The following is an 18,586-nucleotide window of genomic DNA, read 5'->3' as shown; positions in this document are numbered from 1 at the left end:
GAACATTTCTTTCTTGACATGTCCTATATCACTCTTCAAAGTTGTCCTTATACTTGTCATTCATAACTATCTCATTTAAGCTATCCTCATGGAACTACCAGGTCCCTCTGTTTATATTCCTTTTTTTCTGAGGAAGATTAGCCCTGAGCTAATACTGCCAATCCTCCTCTTTTTGCTGAGAAAGACTGGCCCTGAGCTAACATCCATGCCCATCTTCCTCTACTTTATATGTGAGATGCTTACCACAGCATGGCTTTTTGCCAAGCCGTGCCATGTCCGCACCTGGGATCTGAACTGGGCGAACCCCAGGCCACCAACAAGTGGAACGTGTGAACTTAACCACTATGCCACCGGGCCGGCCCCTATATTCCATTTTTAATAACTCCTTTGATGTTCCTTTGAGTGTAGTAAGCATAGCTATGTTCTTGAAAGACTTCCACCTTATAATGGATGAAAGAAAGGACAAAGGTCATATTTAGGAGACCTTTCTTCTTCTCAAAGTTTATCCAATTAAAACTGAGTGCACTGCATTCACAAAACTTGGCTGGCATGTGGATGGTATCCCGTATGCAGTATGTGTCCATCTTTCCTCCACTCACACCCAGTCTTCACCAAGGCATAGCAGTGTCAGAGTAGAAGCACAGGTAGAAATAGGTAATGCAGGTAATTATTGGGAGGTTGTAGCATGGTCTAGAATATATTGGCAATATTGGTATAGTTTGGGGTTAGTGTATGGAGTAGTCCAATATTACACACAACTGTTGCCTCTATGAACACAAATTGTCTTTAAGATCAACAAATTTTATCTTAGTAAAAATGGAAAGGCAGGGGTAATTCAGCTGCCATAAACTGTGGGCTATCTTAAAGATATAGCTACTACTTTGTTCTGGATACTTTATAAACTAGTTCTCACAACAACTCTAGTGTAGTTGTTAATCATCCCTTTTAGAAAAGAAGAAAGAAAGTCACAGGGTTAATTAATTTATGTAAGGTTATATGACAAGCCTGTGGCAGAATCCGGAGTCTAATCTGGGTTTATCCTTTTCTAAACACTGTTTCTTTCCATTGTTCTATGGTGTTCCTTCATACTGCCTTCCAAATAGATGCATTTTACCTAGAATACAGAATAATGGTCAAGTAGCTAAAGGGCAAGTGTTTCTACCCAAAGACAACTGATAGCCTTCTTTAATAATTTAGGATGTTAAGAACAATTTGATCGATGAAATAAATATTTGGAAAAATTTACCATCTGTTATTGGTTGAACTGTGTCCCCAAAAATTCATATGTTGAAGTACCAATCCTAGTTCTTCAGAATGTGACCTTATTTGGAGAGAGTGTCTTTACAGTGGTAATCAAGTTAAAATGAGGTCATTGAGGTGGGTTCTACTCCAATATGACTGATGTTCTCATAAAAAGAGGAAATTTGGACAGAGAGACACATACAGAAAAGAGGATGTGAAGACACAGGGAGAAGACAGCCATCTACAGGCCAAGGAGAGAGGCTTAGAACACATCCTTCCCTCACAGCTCTCAGAAGCACCCAATCCTGCAGACATTCTGATTTTGGACTTCCAGCGTCCAGAACTGTGAGACAATAAATTTTTGTTGTTTAAGCCATCCAATCTACGGTACTTTGTTAAGGCAGCCCTAGCAAACTAATACATTATCTTAAAAACATAAAGTTGCCTGTTGATTTGTATACATATGTATGTCTATACATATGCACATATATACACATTTATATACATTTATACACTTACGCACAAAAATATTAGAAATCAGTTAAGCAAAATCAGGAATTATTGTTTTGCAAAATGTTTAAGAACATGCTGAAAAAGTATCTATCTGCAAACTTTTAAAAAATCAGTCAGAAACTTCTGCCTATAAAAGCAACATCTAGAAAAATGGTAAAATAAACGAAACAACTGCATTTAGATGTTGCACAAAAGGCAGCACAGGACTATAATCTCTGAGAGAAGGAAAACAAACAAGTTGGCAATATGAATGTCATGGATTTCTGCCTGCAGAGGGACTCTGAACCATGACACAGGGAGGGGATCCCAAACAGAACCCAGTGGTCTCACTGGTTGAGGAAACAGAAATCTAAATTTGGGGAGAACAAAGTGACTAGAATATGTAGGGCCAAATTCCAGAGATGAGAAAGCCATGCAGAGAAAGAGGCCCATAAATCTGCATAAAGGTCTTTCACATTCTTTGGCTTCACACCAATCTGTGGATGCATAGGGTGGAATTTGGTAGAGCCAAAAAAAAAAAAAAAAGCAAATGGCAAGAAAAGAAGAATTTCTGAAAATTGTAAGCCAAAGAATTGGCAGAGTTCACACAGAACTGGGAAACATTTGCGTTTCCACCAGACAGAGCGAGGACATCTTGTTTTAATGCATGGGGCCTCAGCAGAGAACCTAGAAGGGTCATAGCTTAGGACTGTGGCTAAACTAGCCCTATAGTAAAAGCTACTGTAGACGCGCCCTCATAAAGATAAACCTCCCAAAGAACAAGCTAATCCACAAATAACTTATCCACCAGAAAAAATTCCAAACTCTTTGAAACAATGTAAAACTACAATGTCCAGCAGCCAAATAAAAATCAATAGATGTAAAAGTAAATTTCTTTCCTATATACCAGCAATGAACAACTGAAATCCACAACTGAAAAGTTTTTAAATATACCATTTAAAATAGCATCCAAAAGAAACCCTCATGTATAAATCTAACAAAGCATAAACACGATCTGGATATTACAAAACACTAATGAATGAAATAATGAATTACAAAACACTAATGAAAGAAATAACAGAAGACAATTAAATGGAGATATATTCCATGTTCATAGAGTGACAGACCCAATATTGTTAAGATGTCAGTTCTTCTGAACTTGATCTATAGATTCAATGCAATCCCAATCAAAATCACAGAAAGCCATTTTGTAGATATCAATAAATTGATGCTAACATGTATATGAAAAGGCAAAAAACTAAGAAGAGCCAACACAATACTGAAGAAGAACGAAGCTGGAGGGCTCACACTACATCATGTCTAGATTAGCATAAAGCTGCAGTCATCTACACAGGGTGATATTGGTGAAAGAACAGACACATATAGAAGCAAAGAGAGCCCAGAAATAGACCCACACAATATAGTCAACTGAGTTTTGATAAAAGTGATTCTAAAAAGGATAGTATTTTCAAAAAATGGTACCCATAGGCAATTAGATGCCCATATGCAAAACAAAAAAAAAGAACCTAGACACAGATTTTATACCATACATAAAATTAACACAAAAATGGATTATATTGGGGTCAGCCCAGTGGCGCAGTGGTTAAGTTCACACGTTCCGCTTCAGCAGCCAGGGGTTCACCGGTTCGGATCCCACGTGCGGACAGGGCACCACTTGGCAAGCCATGCTGTGGTAGGCGTCCCACATATAAAGTGGAGGAAGATGAGCATGGATGTTAGCTCAGGGCCAGTCTTCCTCAGCAAAAAAGAGGATTGGCAGCAGATATTAGCTCAGGGCTAATCTTCCTCAAAAAAAAGAAATGGATTATAGACCTACATGTAAAATGCAAAACAATAAAACTTCTAGAAGATGACATAGGAGAAAAACTACATGACCTTGGATTTGGGGGTAAGTTTTTTTTATTCAAAACCAAAAACACAATCCATGAAAGAAAAAAATAAGTTGGATTGTATTAAAATTAAAAGTTTTACGTCATGAAAGACATTGTTAAGAGAATGAAAAGACAAGCCACAGACTGGGAGAAAATATTTGCAAATCATATCTCTCTTAAGAATTTGTATCCAAAATATACAAAGAACTCTTAAAAATCAGCAATAAGGAAACAAACGATGGGGTTCAGGGCAGGCCGCCCCAAGATGTGCCACTCTGGTATGTGGATTATTTCAAGCTGAAGACAACAAAGGCTCAAAAGACTCAGGAAGAGCATCTGACCTTCCCTCCCAAACTACCTAAAGGACTTTACCATGGAAGGCCTGTTTCCAGACAGAGCCCATACCATATGACAGCCATAGTATGATGTAAAATAGGTGTGATAAAAGTAAAAGGACAACAACAAACCCATTTTTTTGGCCCAGCAAAACCTGTTTAACAAACATTTGCATTCCATCTCTATGTAAATTGTCTTCCTCCCCTTTGAAGCCCCAAATCACTATCCCCAACGCCTTCCTTGTTTGTAGCTGACGATACGTAAACAGGCAGCCTCCGCCAGATGGCTGAGTTATTCCGTTTCTCCTGGGTTTCTCCCATGTATACACGCTATTAAACTTTGTTTGATTTTTCTCCTGCCAACCTGCCTCCTTGATTATTTGACCAGCCATAAGAACCTTACGGAAAAGCAGGGGGGAATTCTCCCACTTCCCCAACACAAACAACCCAACTAAAAAATGGAGAAAAGATCTGAGCAGGCACCCAATTAAAGAACACATACAGATGGCAAATAAGCATATGAAAAGATGCTCAACATCATTCATTACTAGGGAATTGCAAATTAAAACAATGAGATATCACCTCACATCTATTAGGATGGTTAAAATGCAAAAAAAAAAACAAAACCAATAGCTGATGAGAACGTGGAGCAACAGGGACTCTCGTTCATTGCTGGTGGGACTGAAAACTGCTATGGCCACTCTGGAAGATGGTTTGGCAGTTTCTTACAAAGCTAAACACAGCCCTAATCATATGACCCAGCAAACTCACTCCTAGGTATCTACCCAACTGATCTGAAAACTTCAGGTTTACATAAAATCTTGCACATCAATGTTTATAGCAGCTTTATTTGTAATCACCAAAAACTGGAAGCAACCAAAATGTCCTTCAATAGGAGAAGGGACAAACAAACTGTGGTGCGTCCATATAAAGGAATTTTATTCATCAATAAAAAGATATGATCTAACAAGCCCCAAAAAGACATGGGTAGATCTTAAATACATATTACTAAGTGAAAGAAGCCAGTCTGAAAAGGCTATATACACTGTATGATTCTAATTCTATGACATTCTGGAAAAAGCAAAACTACAGATAACGTAAACAGAACAGTGGCTACTAGAGGTATGAGGATGGGGGAAGGCTGAATAGACAAAAGACAAGAGAATTTTTAGGGAAGTGAAACTATACTATGTGATATTATAATGGTAGAATATTGAGACAGTGCATTTGTCAAAACCAACAGAACTTTATATTACAAAGAGTGTATCCATTCCCTGTGTATTGTGGGGGACTTAAATTGGCCACCCTAACATATGTCTCTTTGGCATGATGATTATTTGGGGCTGGTTACTTTGCAGACAGGAAAGCAACTGAAAAGTAGAATTTACTTACCCTTTGTAAGAGACATTCACATTGTAAAGGAAATCTCCATCTGTAAAGACGTCTCCCTCTCTGTACCAGGAAGAAGGAGGGATGACCTTATCTCTAGAAACTCTTAATCAATGGGGAAGGCAAGGACTTAAATCTGCATTTGTTTATTGTGCTTATCTGGTAACCTCCTGTAACTGACTCCCCCCTGCCCCAACATCCTCCTTTGTCTTTAGCTGGATATGATATTTAAGGTGGTGGTTTCAGCCATTTTGGTGAGTTGCTCAGCTTGCCTGAGCCTCTCCCATGTATACATGTTATAAAGCTTTGTGTAATTTTCTCCTGCTGTTCCATCTCATGTAAATTTAATTCATTCTCGGGCCAGACAAACCCAGAGAGGGTAGAGGAAATGTCTTCCTCCCCTACAGTATATACACAGGTTAATTAAAATACACACACATTTCTTTCTTCTGTCAGCTCAGAAGGCTTACAAGCAATAATATCTCAGAAGCAAGGAGCATACTCAGCGCCCAGATGTTGGTTTCTAATCATTCTACAATAAAACACACTGGAGCTCCTTGGAGAAATGGCTGATTTCAGTGTGTGGACAGGAAACACAAAAGATGAGCCTGGAGTACCTTGTAGTGCCAGAAACTAAGGAAGTGCTCGTAACAAACAAAGCACACACACAATAACGAGGGCATCTCAAAGAGACACTGGAGCCACAGAAAGAGCTCTCAATGGGCAAATCTGGATCAAATTGAGCAAGAAAATAAATAAAATGTCAGAGGTGGGGGTTGGGGTGGGCAAAATGGTTGACAGGGGTCAAAAGGTACAAAGTTCCAACTAAAAAATAAATAAGTCCTGGGGATGTAATGTATAGCATGGTGACTATAGTTAATAATACTGTATTGCACATTTGAAAGTTGCTAAGAGAAGAGATTTAAAAGTTCTCACCACAAGAAAAAAAATTGTAACTATATATGGTGATGGATGTTAACCAGACTTGTGGGGATCATTTTGCAATATACAAAAATACTGAATCATTATGTTGTACACCTGAAACTAATATAGTTATGTCAATTATACCTCAATAAAAAAATAATGCAAATTACTAAGAGATAACTCACAGTATAAAACAAATATCCATGAATCCATTAGTTGTTGTTAGTGCCATCCTGTTGATCCCAACTCCTAGCGACCCTGTGCACAGCAGAGTGGAACCCAGCCTGGTCTTTTTGCGCAACCCCCTCCCCTTCCAGCGCTGTACCACACAATGCTCCACTGCTATTTACAGGGTTTTCATGGCCAATTTTTCCAGAAGTGGGTGGCCAGGTCCTTCTTCCTAGTCTGTCTTAGTCTGGAAGCTCTGCTGAAACCTGTCAACCATGGGTGAGCCTGCTAATATCTGAAACACTCATGGCATAGCTTTCAGCATCAAAGCAACACACAGCCGCCACAGTATAACAACCAACGGACAGGTGGTGTGGTTCCCTGACCAGGAAAAGAACCTGAGAATCTTAACCACTAGACCACCAGGGCTGCCTCATGAATCCATACTCAAATTAAAAAGTGATCAAATAAATAAATAAGTGGAGAAAAGACAAATCCCCCACGCAGACAAATTCCAAATAATTTATGGAGACACCCCACCCTCAAGAAGGTGGAACTCCCCACTCCTAAAATGTGGGTTGTATATGACTTCTTTCCAAAGAATACAGTATTGTAGACAGTGATAACAAAATGGAGTAACGTATGTCAAGGCTTCTAAAATGGAGCTGGGAGGCCATTAAGGAAATGGGGCTTATGCACGCACACCACGTTTCTACCCAAATGGAATGTAACTTTGGAACTGCGCTTCACTGTTGGCTTGACCTTCTTTGAAGAAATACGCCCTACTCCCATAGATAAGAAGTTTTTGCCTTAGAGATGGCCTTGGCAACCAATCATGTACAGCCAAGAAGTAAAAGTTGTTGCCAGCGCCAATCACGAATTCTGCAAAACAACCTGTATAATTTATCTCTTCCTGTTTTCACAAACCCTTACCCCCTTTGTCTTCCTCGGAGCACATTTCTGGTTTCTGCCTGTTTCTGAGTCTCCCAAGTTGCAGTTATAATTGCCCAAATAAATATCTGCTGTTTAAATTGTAGTGACTTTTTTCTCGATTGACAGTACGGAAAGGGAGGGACAAAGAGTAACTTTACAGGGGAGAAAACTAATGAACACGACCTCAGCCAGGTGACCCAGGTCAATATTAACAGTGGTAAGTCATGTTGGTAACATGTACCCTTGATATGATGCGGTAAGAAAGGCACTTTATCTGCAAGGTCTTCTCCCAAAAGTCTAATCATGAGAAAAATGCCATAAAAATCCCAATTGAGGAAATTTCTACAAAATACTTAATGAGTATTCCTCAAAACTATCAAAGTCATCTCCGAAACAAGAAAGTCCAAGAAACCATTACAGCCCTGATGACCAAATGTAATTTGGTTTTGTGGATAGGATCCTGGAAGAGCAAAGGTATAGTAAGTAAAAAAAAAAAAAAAAAAAAAGGAAAGAAAAAGTGAAATCCAAATGAAGAATGGACCCTAGTTAATAATAATGTACCAACATTGGCTAATTAATTTTGACAAGCATACTATACTAATATGAAACATTAACAATAGAAGAAACTGGGTGTGGAGTATATGGGAATGTTCCATACTATCTTTGCGACTTTTCAGTACATCTAAAACTATTCCAAATACTTTATTTTTTAAATACATGCAATATGATCCAATATATGTAAAAATAAAATCCACAAACTCAGCTATGTTAGGAAAAAAAGCCAAGAAAGAAGCAGAGAAATATTATTCATAATCAACAGGAAAATTAGTCAATATAACAGAAGGGAACTAGAGACAAGGCCTCTTAACTATATGTTCAGTGTGGTCAAGATTAAAAAAAAATTAAACTAAATAATAACACAAGGAAAATATGCAAAAGAGCATTGAATAGAACTTCCAGAGAAGAAAAATATAGTATCTGAAAAGAACATTTCACTGGATGGGATTAATAGCAAATGAGACCCTCCAGAAAGCCTCAATCTCCTCATTTGTGTAACAGAAATGAATATCTTCCTCCTGACAGTGTTGTTGGTGAGGACAAAGGGAATTTAACCGAAAGCACCTAAGAAATAATTAGCACGTGATAAACACTTAAGAAAACTTTCACCTCTTTCTGTTCTGAGCTCCAGTCAGTCAACCAATGTTTATTGAGCAGGTACTATGTGCCAACTACAATTGCAGAACACAAAAGACTGAACAAAACAGACACAGTCCGTACCCTTACAGAGCCCCCAGTCTAGTGAGAAGGCAAACAGTAAACAAATAAATATTGTAGTTGATATCTTTTGTTTAAAATGTAGCAGACATTCTTAACTGCCTACCTATTCTTGGTAATCAGAGTCTTAATTTTCTCCAGGGCAGCAATGTTCTGGGCTAAAGAAAGTGCTTTCCAGTCCCTTCTGCAGTAGAGAGTCCAGCATGACAGTCCTGTCTGACTCTAAACATGAAAAGAAGAGTGTGTCCTGGGGGAGGGTGGGGCGGGGGCCAGGGCAGAGTATTCTAGTGAAGTTATGGCTTTCTAGACAAAAGGGGCTACTCACGGCTGACGCTTCCAACCTCCTCTCTCCTCCCTTATTCCTTTGAATGCAGATGTGACAACTAGAGCAACAGCTGTTGCTTTGAGGGAAAAGTCAAGGAAATGCAATGACCCCTCACCTGCCATCTGTGAGCTGTGGGCCATTACCACTACCGCCTACCTATGAATGAACTTTTTATAGCAGGAAACATTAACCCTTATTTGTTGAAGCAACTAATTACTGTGCTTTTTGTTAACTTGCAGCCCATTGAGCTCCAAACTGTGCCCAAAACAGGACACACTTTTGGGGGAAGTGCTGCTTCCCTACTCCAAGGAGTGTTTGCTGTTGGAAATGCTCCTCATTGTACTCCCACCTCCTTGGCAAGAGCGCCTGGTTCAAGCAAGGTGAATTCCAGTCCTTCCCTCAGATTTTTCTAACTAGAGCTGAGGGAAGAATTTTTTTCTTCTCTGGCTTTAAGTACGTAAGCCTGGAGCTCCCTGTAAGGAAATCTAACTTGGTAGTGTCAGTTGGCTTGAGAGAATGAAGCCAATACCTGAGTAATGCAAACGGGAGGGGAAGAGAGAGAGAGAGCTGGAGAGCGAGGGAGGAGAGAGGCTGGACCCCAGGCTTCTTTTAGTTTGGTTTCATGAGTTAATAACAGTTTCTTATTTTAGGCTGGTTCACACTCAGTTTCTATTACTTGCAACCAAGGAGTCCAAGACAATAATAGGACTAATGTGAGTTTAAATTGCAATGAGAGGTATGAAGAAAGGAACAGTTGCTATGAGAAAGAACAAGAAGTTACACAGTTAAGGGAAGACACCTAAAAAAGCAACATGGAAGAGGAGACCTCACATAAACAGACGCCACACACTGGACAAGAGCTGAAGAAAGGTTTCGCACCGCCGCCTCCCACCGCAGCGCCACCCAGGGTGAAGCACGTGGGCTCTGGACCTGGCAGGGAAACGGTTCCTGCAAAGGGCCCGAGTGTGGGTGCAGTGGCTAGAGGTCTAGGCGGAACAGATGGGGAGATGTCTACGACCCACTCAACAGACCTGAAGGCAAAAGGAAAGGGCAACTCCATTCAGGAGTAAAATATACTAAAATGTCTCTCCCCATAGTAACTTCTTTTTTTCTTACTTTGCTAATGAGAAGGACCTGCTGGCTCCCCAGCCACACCCTCTAAGGAGGGAAACTTTCCCTGCCACAAAATTTGCCCAATTACCCAGTATCATCCCATGAGCATCCACTCATTTAGAGGCGATTTTGAATAAACCCGAGCAACTTCAGCAGGAAACCAGCAGAGCGGCCTATACTTGTCAACATATCCTTTATTCATAAAAATGAATGGTCATCCAAGGATTACCAGATACTGGAGGAAAACCTATAGCATAAAAAAACAACTGACCACAGAGAAATAAAAGTTAATGCAAGACAAAAACAACCTTTAATCAATTCTACTTAATGGCCTCAGAAAGATTCAGGTATAAATTGTATCCATACAAGAAGGACAAGCAGCTCTGGAAAAAAAAAAGAAAACAAGATCAGAGAATAACAGAAAAATGTGGGAGATTAAAAATATGACTGCCAAAAATGAAAAATCCAGTCTGAGGACTACATGATGGAATGCTAGTAATAAAAACCAAATAGTGAGGGCAGGTCCCGTGGCACAGTAGTTAAGTTCAGCCCACTCCGCTTCCACAGCCTGGGTTCGCAGGTTCGGATCCCAGGCGTGGACCTACACTACCCATCAGCCATGCTGTGGCAGTGAGCCACATGTAAAGTGGAGGAAGACTGGCACAGATGTTAGGTCAGGGCTAATCTTCCTCAAGCAAAAAAAAGAGGAAGATTGGCAACAGATGCTAGCTCCGGGCTAATCTTCCTCAACAAAAACAAAAAACAAATAGTGATCTCGGAAACGGAGTCAGGGAAATCCATCCAAACACAAAAGATGGTAAATACCAGAGAAAAGTTAAGACATGCTCATATATAAGCAGAAGGTACAATATATGGCTAACAGACATTTCAGAGGAAAGTAAGAGAAAACAGAAAGGAGGAAAAAGGAAATAACTGAAAACTTCCTTGAGTTGAAAGAAAGAATTCCTGGAATTGAAAGAGCCAACCAGTTGTCAAGTGACACAAACAAGAAAGATTCAGATACGTCCTGGTAAAGTAACATAAAGGAAAGTTTAAAAGTTTCAAAAGAGAGAGGAAACAACCCAAAAAACAAACAGATTGCCTACAAAGCAAGGGGCTTAGTTTTACATCAGAATTATGAACTACAATGGGCGCCAGAAGGTACCACAGCAGAGCCTTCCAAGGGAAGATTATTTTTTTTTTTTTTAAAGATTGGCACCTGGGCTAACAACTGTTGCCAATCTTTTTTTTTTTTCTGCTTTATCTCCCCAACCCTCCCCCCCCCCCCCCCCCCGTACACAGTTGTATATCTTAGTTGCGTGTCCTTCTAGTTGTGGGATGTGGGACACCATCTCAACCTGGCCTGATGAGCGGCACCATGTCTGCGCCCAGGATCCGAACCCTGGGCCGCCGCAGCGGAGCGCGAGAAATTAACCACTCGGCCACGGTGCCGGCCCCAAGGGAAGATTATTTTGAGACTGGAATATTCTACCAAACAAGCAATCAAGTGTGAGGACAAAAAGACATTTTCAGGCATTTAAGAGCTCAGATATTTTATCTCCTATTTACTATTTCTTCAAAATTATTTGAGAATATAATCCAACAAAATGATTAAGATATTCAAGAGAGGGGAACACAGATTCCAAAACAATGCAACTAACACAGGAATTCAATTAAAAAAATAAGTCTCAATTCTTCAAGGAAAAAAGTGTTTCAAAAAGGGAGGAATTTGCATTCATCAACTAGTGCAACCAAGCCAGGAAATGCTGAGGCTCAGTGTGCTGCTTCTGTCCAAAAAAATTGACTAGAAATTTTCAAACAAGTTGTAGAAGAACATTACCACTCAAATATGAAGGACAACAAACTCCGGCATCATTTTAAGTAAAATCTGAACATGATTTATACTGTAAGAGAAGAGCGTCTTTCCTTCTGGTGGCACAAGTTCCATGTCACAGAATTATATTTCCTTCCTTATGAGTCTAGTCACATTACTTGGTTCCACAGTGAGTAACTATTTCCTAATCCTAATAGTAAAAACAACAATAACTAACACTTATTTAACACTTAATATACATCCTATTCTAAGTCCTTGAGACTTATTAGCCAGTTTAGTCCTCTCAACGACAGCACAGTAAGAAGGAACTTGCCCAAGGTCACACACTGGTTAGTGGAGCCAGGCATTCTGGATGCAGAATGCTTGCTCTTAAACACTGGCAATGACACTTCTCCTAATGCCCTTTGTGAACTTACAATTCTTAGAATCACCCTATCAATCTAAACAAGAAGGCACAGTAACAATTATAAAACAGAATATAAATCACATAAAACTTAAGGTAGAAATCATGATTAACCAAAGTAAGGGGTGGAAGAGGAGTGTGTAAGTGAGCTATGTTTCTTATCCTCGTATATAGCAGTAACTCTCTATACAATAGAATTATAATACAAACTTTCTACACAATAAAAGTCAACAATTACATATATATAACTTACATATGACAAAATAAGAATATAAAAAGCAGGGAGGAGGCGATAATGAACTTGAGCTAAATTCCTCACATTTCACAGTAAGTATGATGGTTAACTTTATGAGTAGACAGCAGCTGTTTAATTTCAATAAAAAATGCTATATATAATTTAAATGTTAACTCAAAAAGTCTGAAAACAGAAAAGGTAAAGTCGATACATTAAGAAATAGCAATATAAGCAAATTATTTCAGAACTTTCAGAAGAATATCAGAAAAGCTAAAAATGGTTAAAAGGACAGGGACTGGAGAAAGGGAAGACTTTGTTTTTAACCATTTTAATTATTGAGTAAAATTACCAGGTATTATTTTCTTATGAAAAATATTCTGTAATGCTATTAATATAGTGGTGCTCTGTAAAGAAGGGCATAAAGTGATGAAGGTGCCTCTCAGTCTGGCCTGGTAACACAGGAGGACAATAAACGCTGCCAGACCACGAAGCCCAGTGGGGTACAGAAAAGAGGAACAGGGATAATATATAAACATATTACAAAAGACCCGTGCTCTTTGCTGATTCTTTGTTTCCACATCATTATAGACTAAATGGCCCATTTTTGTCAAACTTCTAAAGAGACATTCATTTCACCAGCTTTAGACAACTCTTGAGTCGCACACACCCCATCCTCTACTTGACACATTTCATTAAAGAAAGGGCTGACGACGAAATTCACACACCGCGGGGAGGGGGCAGTCCACACTGGGATAACCTTTTCAGGGGATAATCTGGCAGTCCCGACGGAAATGTAAAATATGGCTACACTTCGGCCTAACAATTTCACTTCTCAGCATCCACCCTACAGCAACACTCCCAAATGCTCAAAGATAACTCTACACATGGACTTTCAGCTCTTAATGTTGATAACAGAGGAAAACGGAAAACAACCTAAATGCTCACTGGTAGATGCAGAATAGTTTGGTGCCATTTAAAAAACGAAATACATCCATATGGAGTGACACTAAAAGGTATCTGCAACATATTATTAAACAAGAAAAAGCAAGATACAGAAGAACATATACAATTTCTGTGTCTGATAGATAAATAGACAAATATACACACTCACATATATTGGGCCGTGGGCAGCAGGTTTAAAGCGTGTGGAGGAAACACGTTTTACCTCGTCCATTCATTTGATTTCTTTTTTTACAACCAGAATGTACTGTTTTTATACTTTAAGAAATCAGAGCATATCTCAATTGTCATATATCTGGGATTAAAAAAATTCCAAAAGGGAAACACTCAACGCCTTTCCATTAGTTCACTCTCGAATCTAAGAAGGAAACATACACACGCACACAGACACACACACACACACACACACACACGAAACCGCACGCTGCCGGCTAGGATTCGCGACAGGCTGCTTCGCGGCTGGGCCGCGTCCTGGGGAACAGGGACAGGAAAACCAGGGCACAGCGATTCGGGCCGCGCCGAGGCGCGCGCCCCGGGAGCGGGCGCAGGGGGACGAGGAGGGGGCGGGCGGGACAAGGGGACGGAGGAAAGCGGCCGCGACGCCTGCAGGGCAGGGAATTAGCCGGGTGCGGGCAAGTGGGCAAGCGGTGGGAGGCCAAAGGCCGCAGGGCCGGGAGCTCGGCAGGAAGCCGGGGGGCCGGCCGGAGGCTCAGCCCGGGCGCCCGGGGCTCTGCAGGGCCGGGGCCGGGGACCCGGGAGGGCGGGCGCGCAGGGCCCGGGCCGGGCGTACCTTCCCAGCAGAGCTCCCCGCCGGGCGCCCTCTTCAGGAACTTGTACCAGAACGTGTCCACGCGGCCCGGCTCCGCCCCGTCCCGCGCCGCCGCCTCGGCCGCCAGCTCCACCTCCGCCAGCCACAGGCCCGACTCGGGCAGCGCCCGCGCGCCCGCCGCCCCCGCCGCCCCCGCCGGCCGCAGGCGCACGGCCGCGCGCGGCTCCCAGCGCCCCAGCTCGGGCCGCGAGCCCACCAGCAGCAGCTCGGGCGCGGGCCCCGCCACGGCGGGCGGCACCACCACCCCGAAGCGGAAGCGCATGGCGGCGGCGGCGGCTCCCGAGCCCGTGTCCCCTGCGCCCCCGTGGCCCCGCGGCCGGAGCGCCAGGCGGCCGCGGCGATTGGGCGGCTGCGCGGAGCCCGGGCGCCGGCGGGCCACGTGCGGCGCGGCCCCTTCTCGGGCTGCATCACGCGGCCCGGAGCCAGCGCTCCTCGGAGCGGCCGGGGTCGAGGAGGGAGAGAAGACGGGTCGGGAAGGGGAGGACACTTCTCATGACGCCGCGATCTTCCCGTCGTCTTTCCAGAAGACCCGAGAAAGGCCAAGGGGACGCAGGGAGAAAGCAGCCCGCCCAAGGGTGAAGCTGGCAGTGCTGGCCCGGCCTCTGCAGGGTTCCGGACCCGACACGGGTCACTCACGCTCTCCGGGCCGCAGGGTCTTGGCTGTAAAAGGAGGGCAGAAACTAAGGATCCTGATGGCCCTGCCAGCTCTGATCTCTGAATGACGGGAGAAGCGCCGCTCAGCACCAGCACGCTTCATACCTTTCCCTTGCCTAGTCCGCTTCCATGCCTGGAACGAGACGTGATCGCTTTCTTTTTTCAAAAAAAAAAATTATACTTTTAGGATGTGTAAAACGGGTTTGGAGTAAATACTTTCAAGTCCTTCCCTAGCTGAAACAAAACAAAACAAAAACTAATTCTGTGATTATAAATGTATGACAGTTATAAGTCTTTAAATGGCATAAAATAAAACCTTTAGTTTAACATTTGCTTTCAGTAAAATCACGATTTTTGAACATAAAACATTTTTGTGTTAAGAAACACAGGTTGATAATTGTTCAAAAGAAAATTGTTTACACGGAAGGACTTTAAGTTTTGTCAAATGTCCTGTTTACATGTTTGTTACTTTTTGATTAATAAAACAGTCCTCGTGTTCTTACATTTGTATATTCACCAACACTTTACATAACAATCTCTTATGTGAGCTAAAACCAAAACAAAGATGTTTTTACCAGTATTGGAAAGCTTGTGAATAGTGGGGGGCGGGGGGGGGGGGGGGGAGCCAAACTTTTGTGCATTCAAATATCATGAACAAAACAGAAAGAAGTACAAAAATGTAAACCATACGAACTCAGTCTCTCTGTGGAACAATTAGTAAACTAATAATATGTTTTACTTTTAAATATCGATATTCCACTCCGTGTTTGGTTGGTTGCTAAGCTTACAGATAAACACAAAGAAAAATGTGAAGACAGCAAGGCTGGCCAAACAGGATGATTAGGTAGCTAAGCAGAGAGTAAATCACAGTGCCCTGTGAGTCGCTTTATTCAAATTGCTGTTACAAAATATCCTTAGATTAATTTTAGGAAATCAAGAGTCGTTTGGCGCTGTAAGGCCCCTGGAGCTGACAGTTCAGACCTTCCTTGTGTTCTGCCATGCTGCCTGGGCCATGTCCTTTCCAAATGGCATTATTCCCACCAGCTCTTCCACAGTGAGTACTGCCCATTCTGTAGATGAAACAATATCAAAAAAGAAAGAAGGATTATTTCCTTTCCTCCTCTCTCATCATAAAGAAGTTGAGTACTTTTAACAGTCGGAAATACTCCTTTGAGTCCCTGAACAGAATATGTAACAGTTTATTCTATGGCACTGATTTAAATGTAGTAGGAATGTGATGGCTACATTGTGCACCAAGTAAAATGCAACTGGAAAGAAGAGCAAGAACAAAATGTGGATTAAAGGACATATTTCAAAGCCTCAATCATACTTTGTCAATCATTTGAATTTATTAACTATGAAAATTATAGCAACCATTGAGCCCTTATGATGTGCCAAGCACATGGTTTTCACATTGATGTTATCACGTTTAATTCTCTCACCAATCATGTGAGATAACTGCTATTGTTATCCCCATTTTTGTAGTGAGGAAATAGGTCCAGAAAGGTCCAGTATATAATATATATAATACCTATATTATATATGTAACTTGATTTCTAAGGAAAATCATTTACAGAATGCATTTAAGTCCCAGCATATTTAAATGAGTTATTCTCCATTAGCTCTTTAAAAATTAGCTTCCTGTAATTATCCCCTGTAACTAACTTCATCCTTAGGAATGATGGAACAGATGAAGTGGTGGTCTCAACTGATCAATGAGTCTATGAAGACATGAATATCATGGTATTTAGAGTAGATTTGCCCTCAGGTCGTAGAATCTGGTCATTTTTATACTTTTGTCTGCCAATCTTGTTGGCAATGGAAACACAGACTTAAGAAGCCAAGGTGCAGAATTTTACCAGTTATTAAGCCGTGTTATTCCTGGCTTTTTTTCCTGGTTGAGTTCTCCATATGAGATTTCTTTTTACATTTCAAAGAATCATGGGATTTATTAAAAGAGATATTTATTTATTTTCTATTGCAGTAACATTGGATTATAACATTATATAACTTTCAGGTGTACATCATAATATATTTTGAATTCTGTGTAGCTTACATCATGTTCACCACCCAAAAAATAATTACAATGCATCAGCACACACCTGTGCCTAGTCACCCTAAAAGGGATATTTATGAAATCCATTTGAGGTCACATTCTTGATGATATGAGGACAAGCCGAATTTAGAGCAAGAATCAGCTCTGTCGAGTAAGATAATTCTGATAATTTTTAAAAGACCAAACCAATTTTTCGTCATTGAATTTCATTTCTATAACGCTATTTTATATATAACTATAATATTTCTGGAGGAATGGATGAGAAATTCCAATTTAGAGTTTCAGAACCCAATTCAAATGTAAATTCTTTCAAAGCCCCCTCAGGGAAAGCTATCACTTGGGTCCTTGTGATTTATGTTTTCTGAAGCAATCTTTCAGTAGTCAGTGAGTTACCATAAATCTTTCCTTATAGTATTGTGTATGTACACACACACTCACTGATGTAAACCATATTTCATCCAAATAGTTCCGGGCCCATCAGAAGTATTAATTTATTACTTGTCAGAATGTATCTAACAGTTAAATGTATCACATACACTATTTCCAATTTTGTAGCTTAAAAAACAAAATAAGAACGAAAGCAAACAAACAAAACCTTCCAGAGAGAATGTGAATACAACTTACAACTTTTGCATACTGCAGCTGACTATTTTCTGGGTTGGAAAATTGTGGGTTAGGCTATTTGAAATCCCTCTGAGGATCTGGAGCAATAGAACGATCTGAGTGAAATCAAGGCTTCGTCCAAAAATCCCACAACATTTCTCAACTATTTTAAAAATGCATGTCCCTTTTTGAGACATAAAAATCTCCTATCTCCAGGAGATTCCAGTAATTCCACTTCCCACCCCATCCTTTCATGGAGAAGTACTGCGTTTTCAGTGCATCATCAACAGCCAGTTTTGTCATGCTTCTTTCTCTGTAATTTATACCATTAAAATATTAATTTTAATATTTAATTTTAATTAATTTTAATATTTTAATATTAAGTATAAAATTACAATGAAGCAATGCCTTTTCAAAAGACACTGACTTGCCCTTCCCTTGCATATTCCGTCCCACTGTGAGCATTGTGAAACCCACACCTCCTCCCCTTACTTCTCAACTGAGACCCTCTACTCAGCAGGTCAGTCAAGCTGAGTCCTGTTAGACAATGACCTCAAATGAATTTTCCTCGGGAAGTTTAGGGCCAAGCCAGGTGGCTGGATCTTGAGGTTAGAGACACCAGTTTAGAGCTTCCTTTGGATGTAAAAAGATCTTCCTGGGTCTGGAGTAACTTGAATGGCAGGCTAGTTAACACCTTTCTCAAAGAGGGTAGAGGGCTCAATAACTCGACCCCTACAAATAAGAGTGGTGGCTGGAAGGGATGATTTGAAACTCCCAAGGGAGCTGTCAAAGAGCTTGAGAAAAAGAAAAGAGGTTAGTGGAAAGCAGAGCTGGCTTATTTACACCTAAATGGTGAATGCAGACTGAGGTGGGGATGGTGGGGAGGAGGTGGGAGAGGTGGGGGGGAGGGGGGAGGCAAACCTG

General features: G+C 41.1%; 1 protein-coding gene across 6 annotated transcripts in view; it reads right to left on the bottom strand.

The window, feature by feature from the left end:
* Nucleotides 1-15,173, bottom strand: part of EPM2A (EPM2A glucan phosphatase, laforin) — an 85,502-nt gene extending 70,329 nt beyond the window's left edge. Inside the window, exon 1 of one of the 6 annotated variants that reach the window (XM_070256208.1) lies at nt 15,109-15,173. Coding sequence is in view for 4 of the 6 variants with exons in the window: in XM_023633123.2 (XP_023488891.2) it covers nt 14,311-14,611 (301 nt within the window). In the remaining 2 variants the exon portion in view is untranslated. The other 5 variants (XM_023633124.2, XM_023633123.2, XM_070256212.1 and 2 more) reach the window with 5 other exon arrangements.
* Between the last annotated feature and the right edge of the window lie 3,413 nt (nt 15,174-18,586).

The sequence above is a fragment of the Equus caballus genome, chromosome 31 (assembly GCF_041296265.1).
Source record: "Equus caballus isolate H_3958 breed thoroughbred chromosome 31, TB-T2T, whole genome shotgun sequence".
NCBI classification, from domain to species: domain Eukaryota; kingdom Metazoa; phylum Chordata; class Mammalia; order Perissodactyla; family Equidae; genus Equus; species Equus caballus.
The sequence above is the reverse complement of the archived record's forward strand: the minus strand, read 5'-3'. Positions and strand labels throughout refer to the sequence as shown.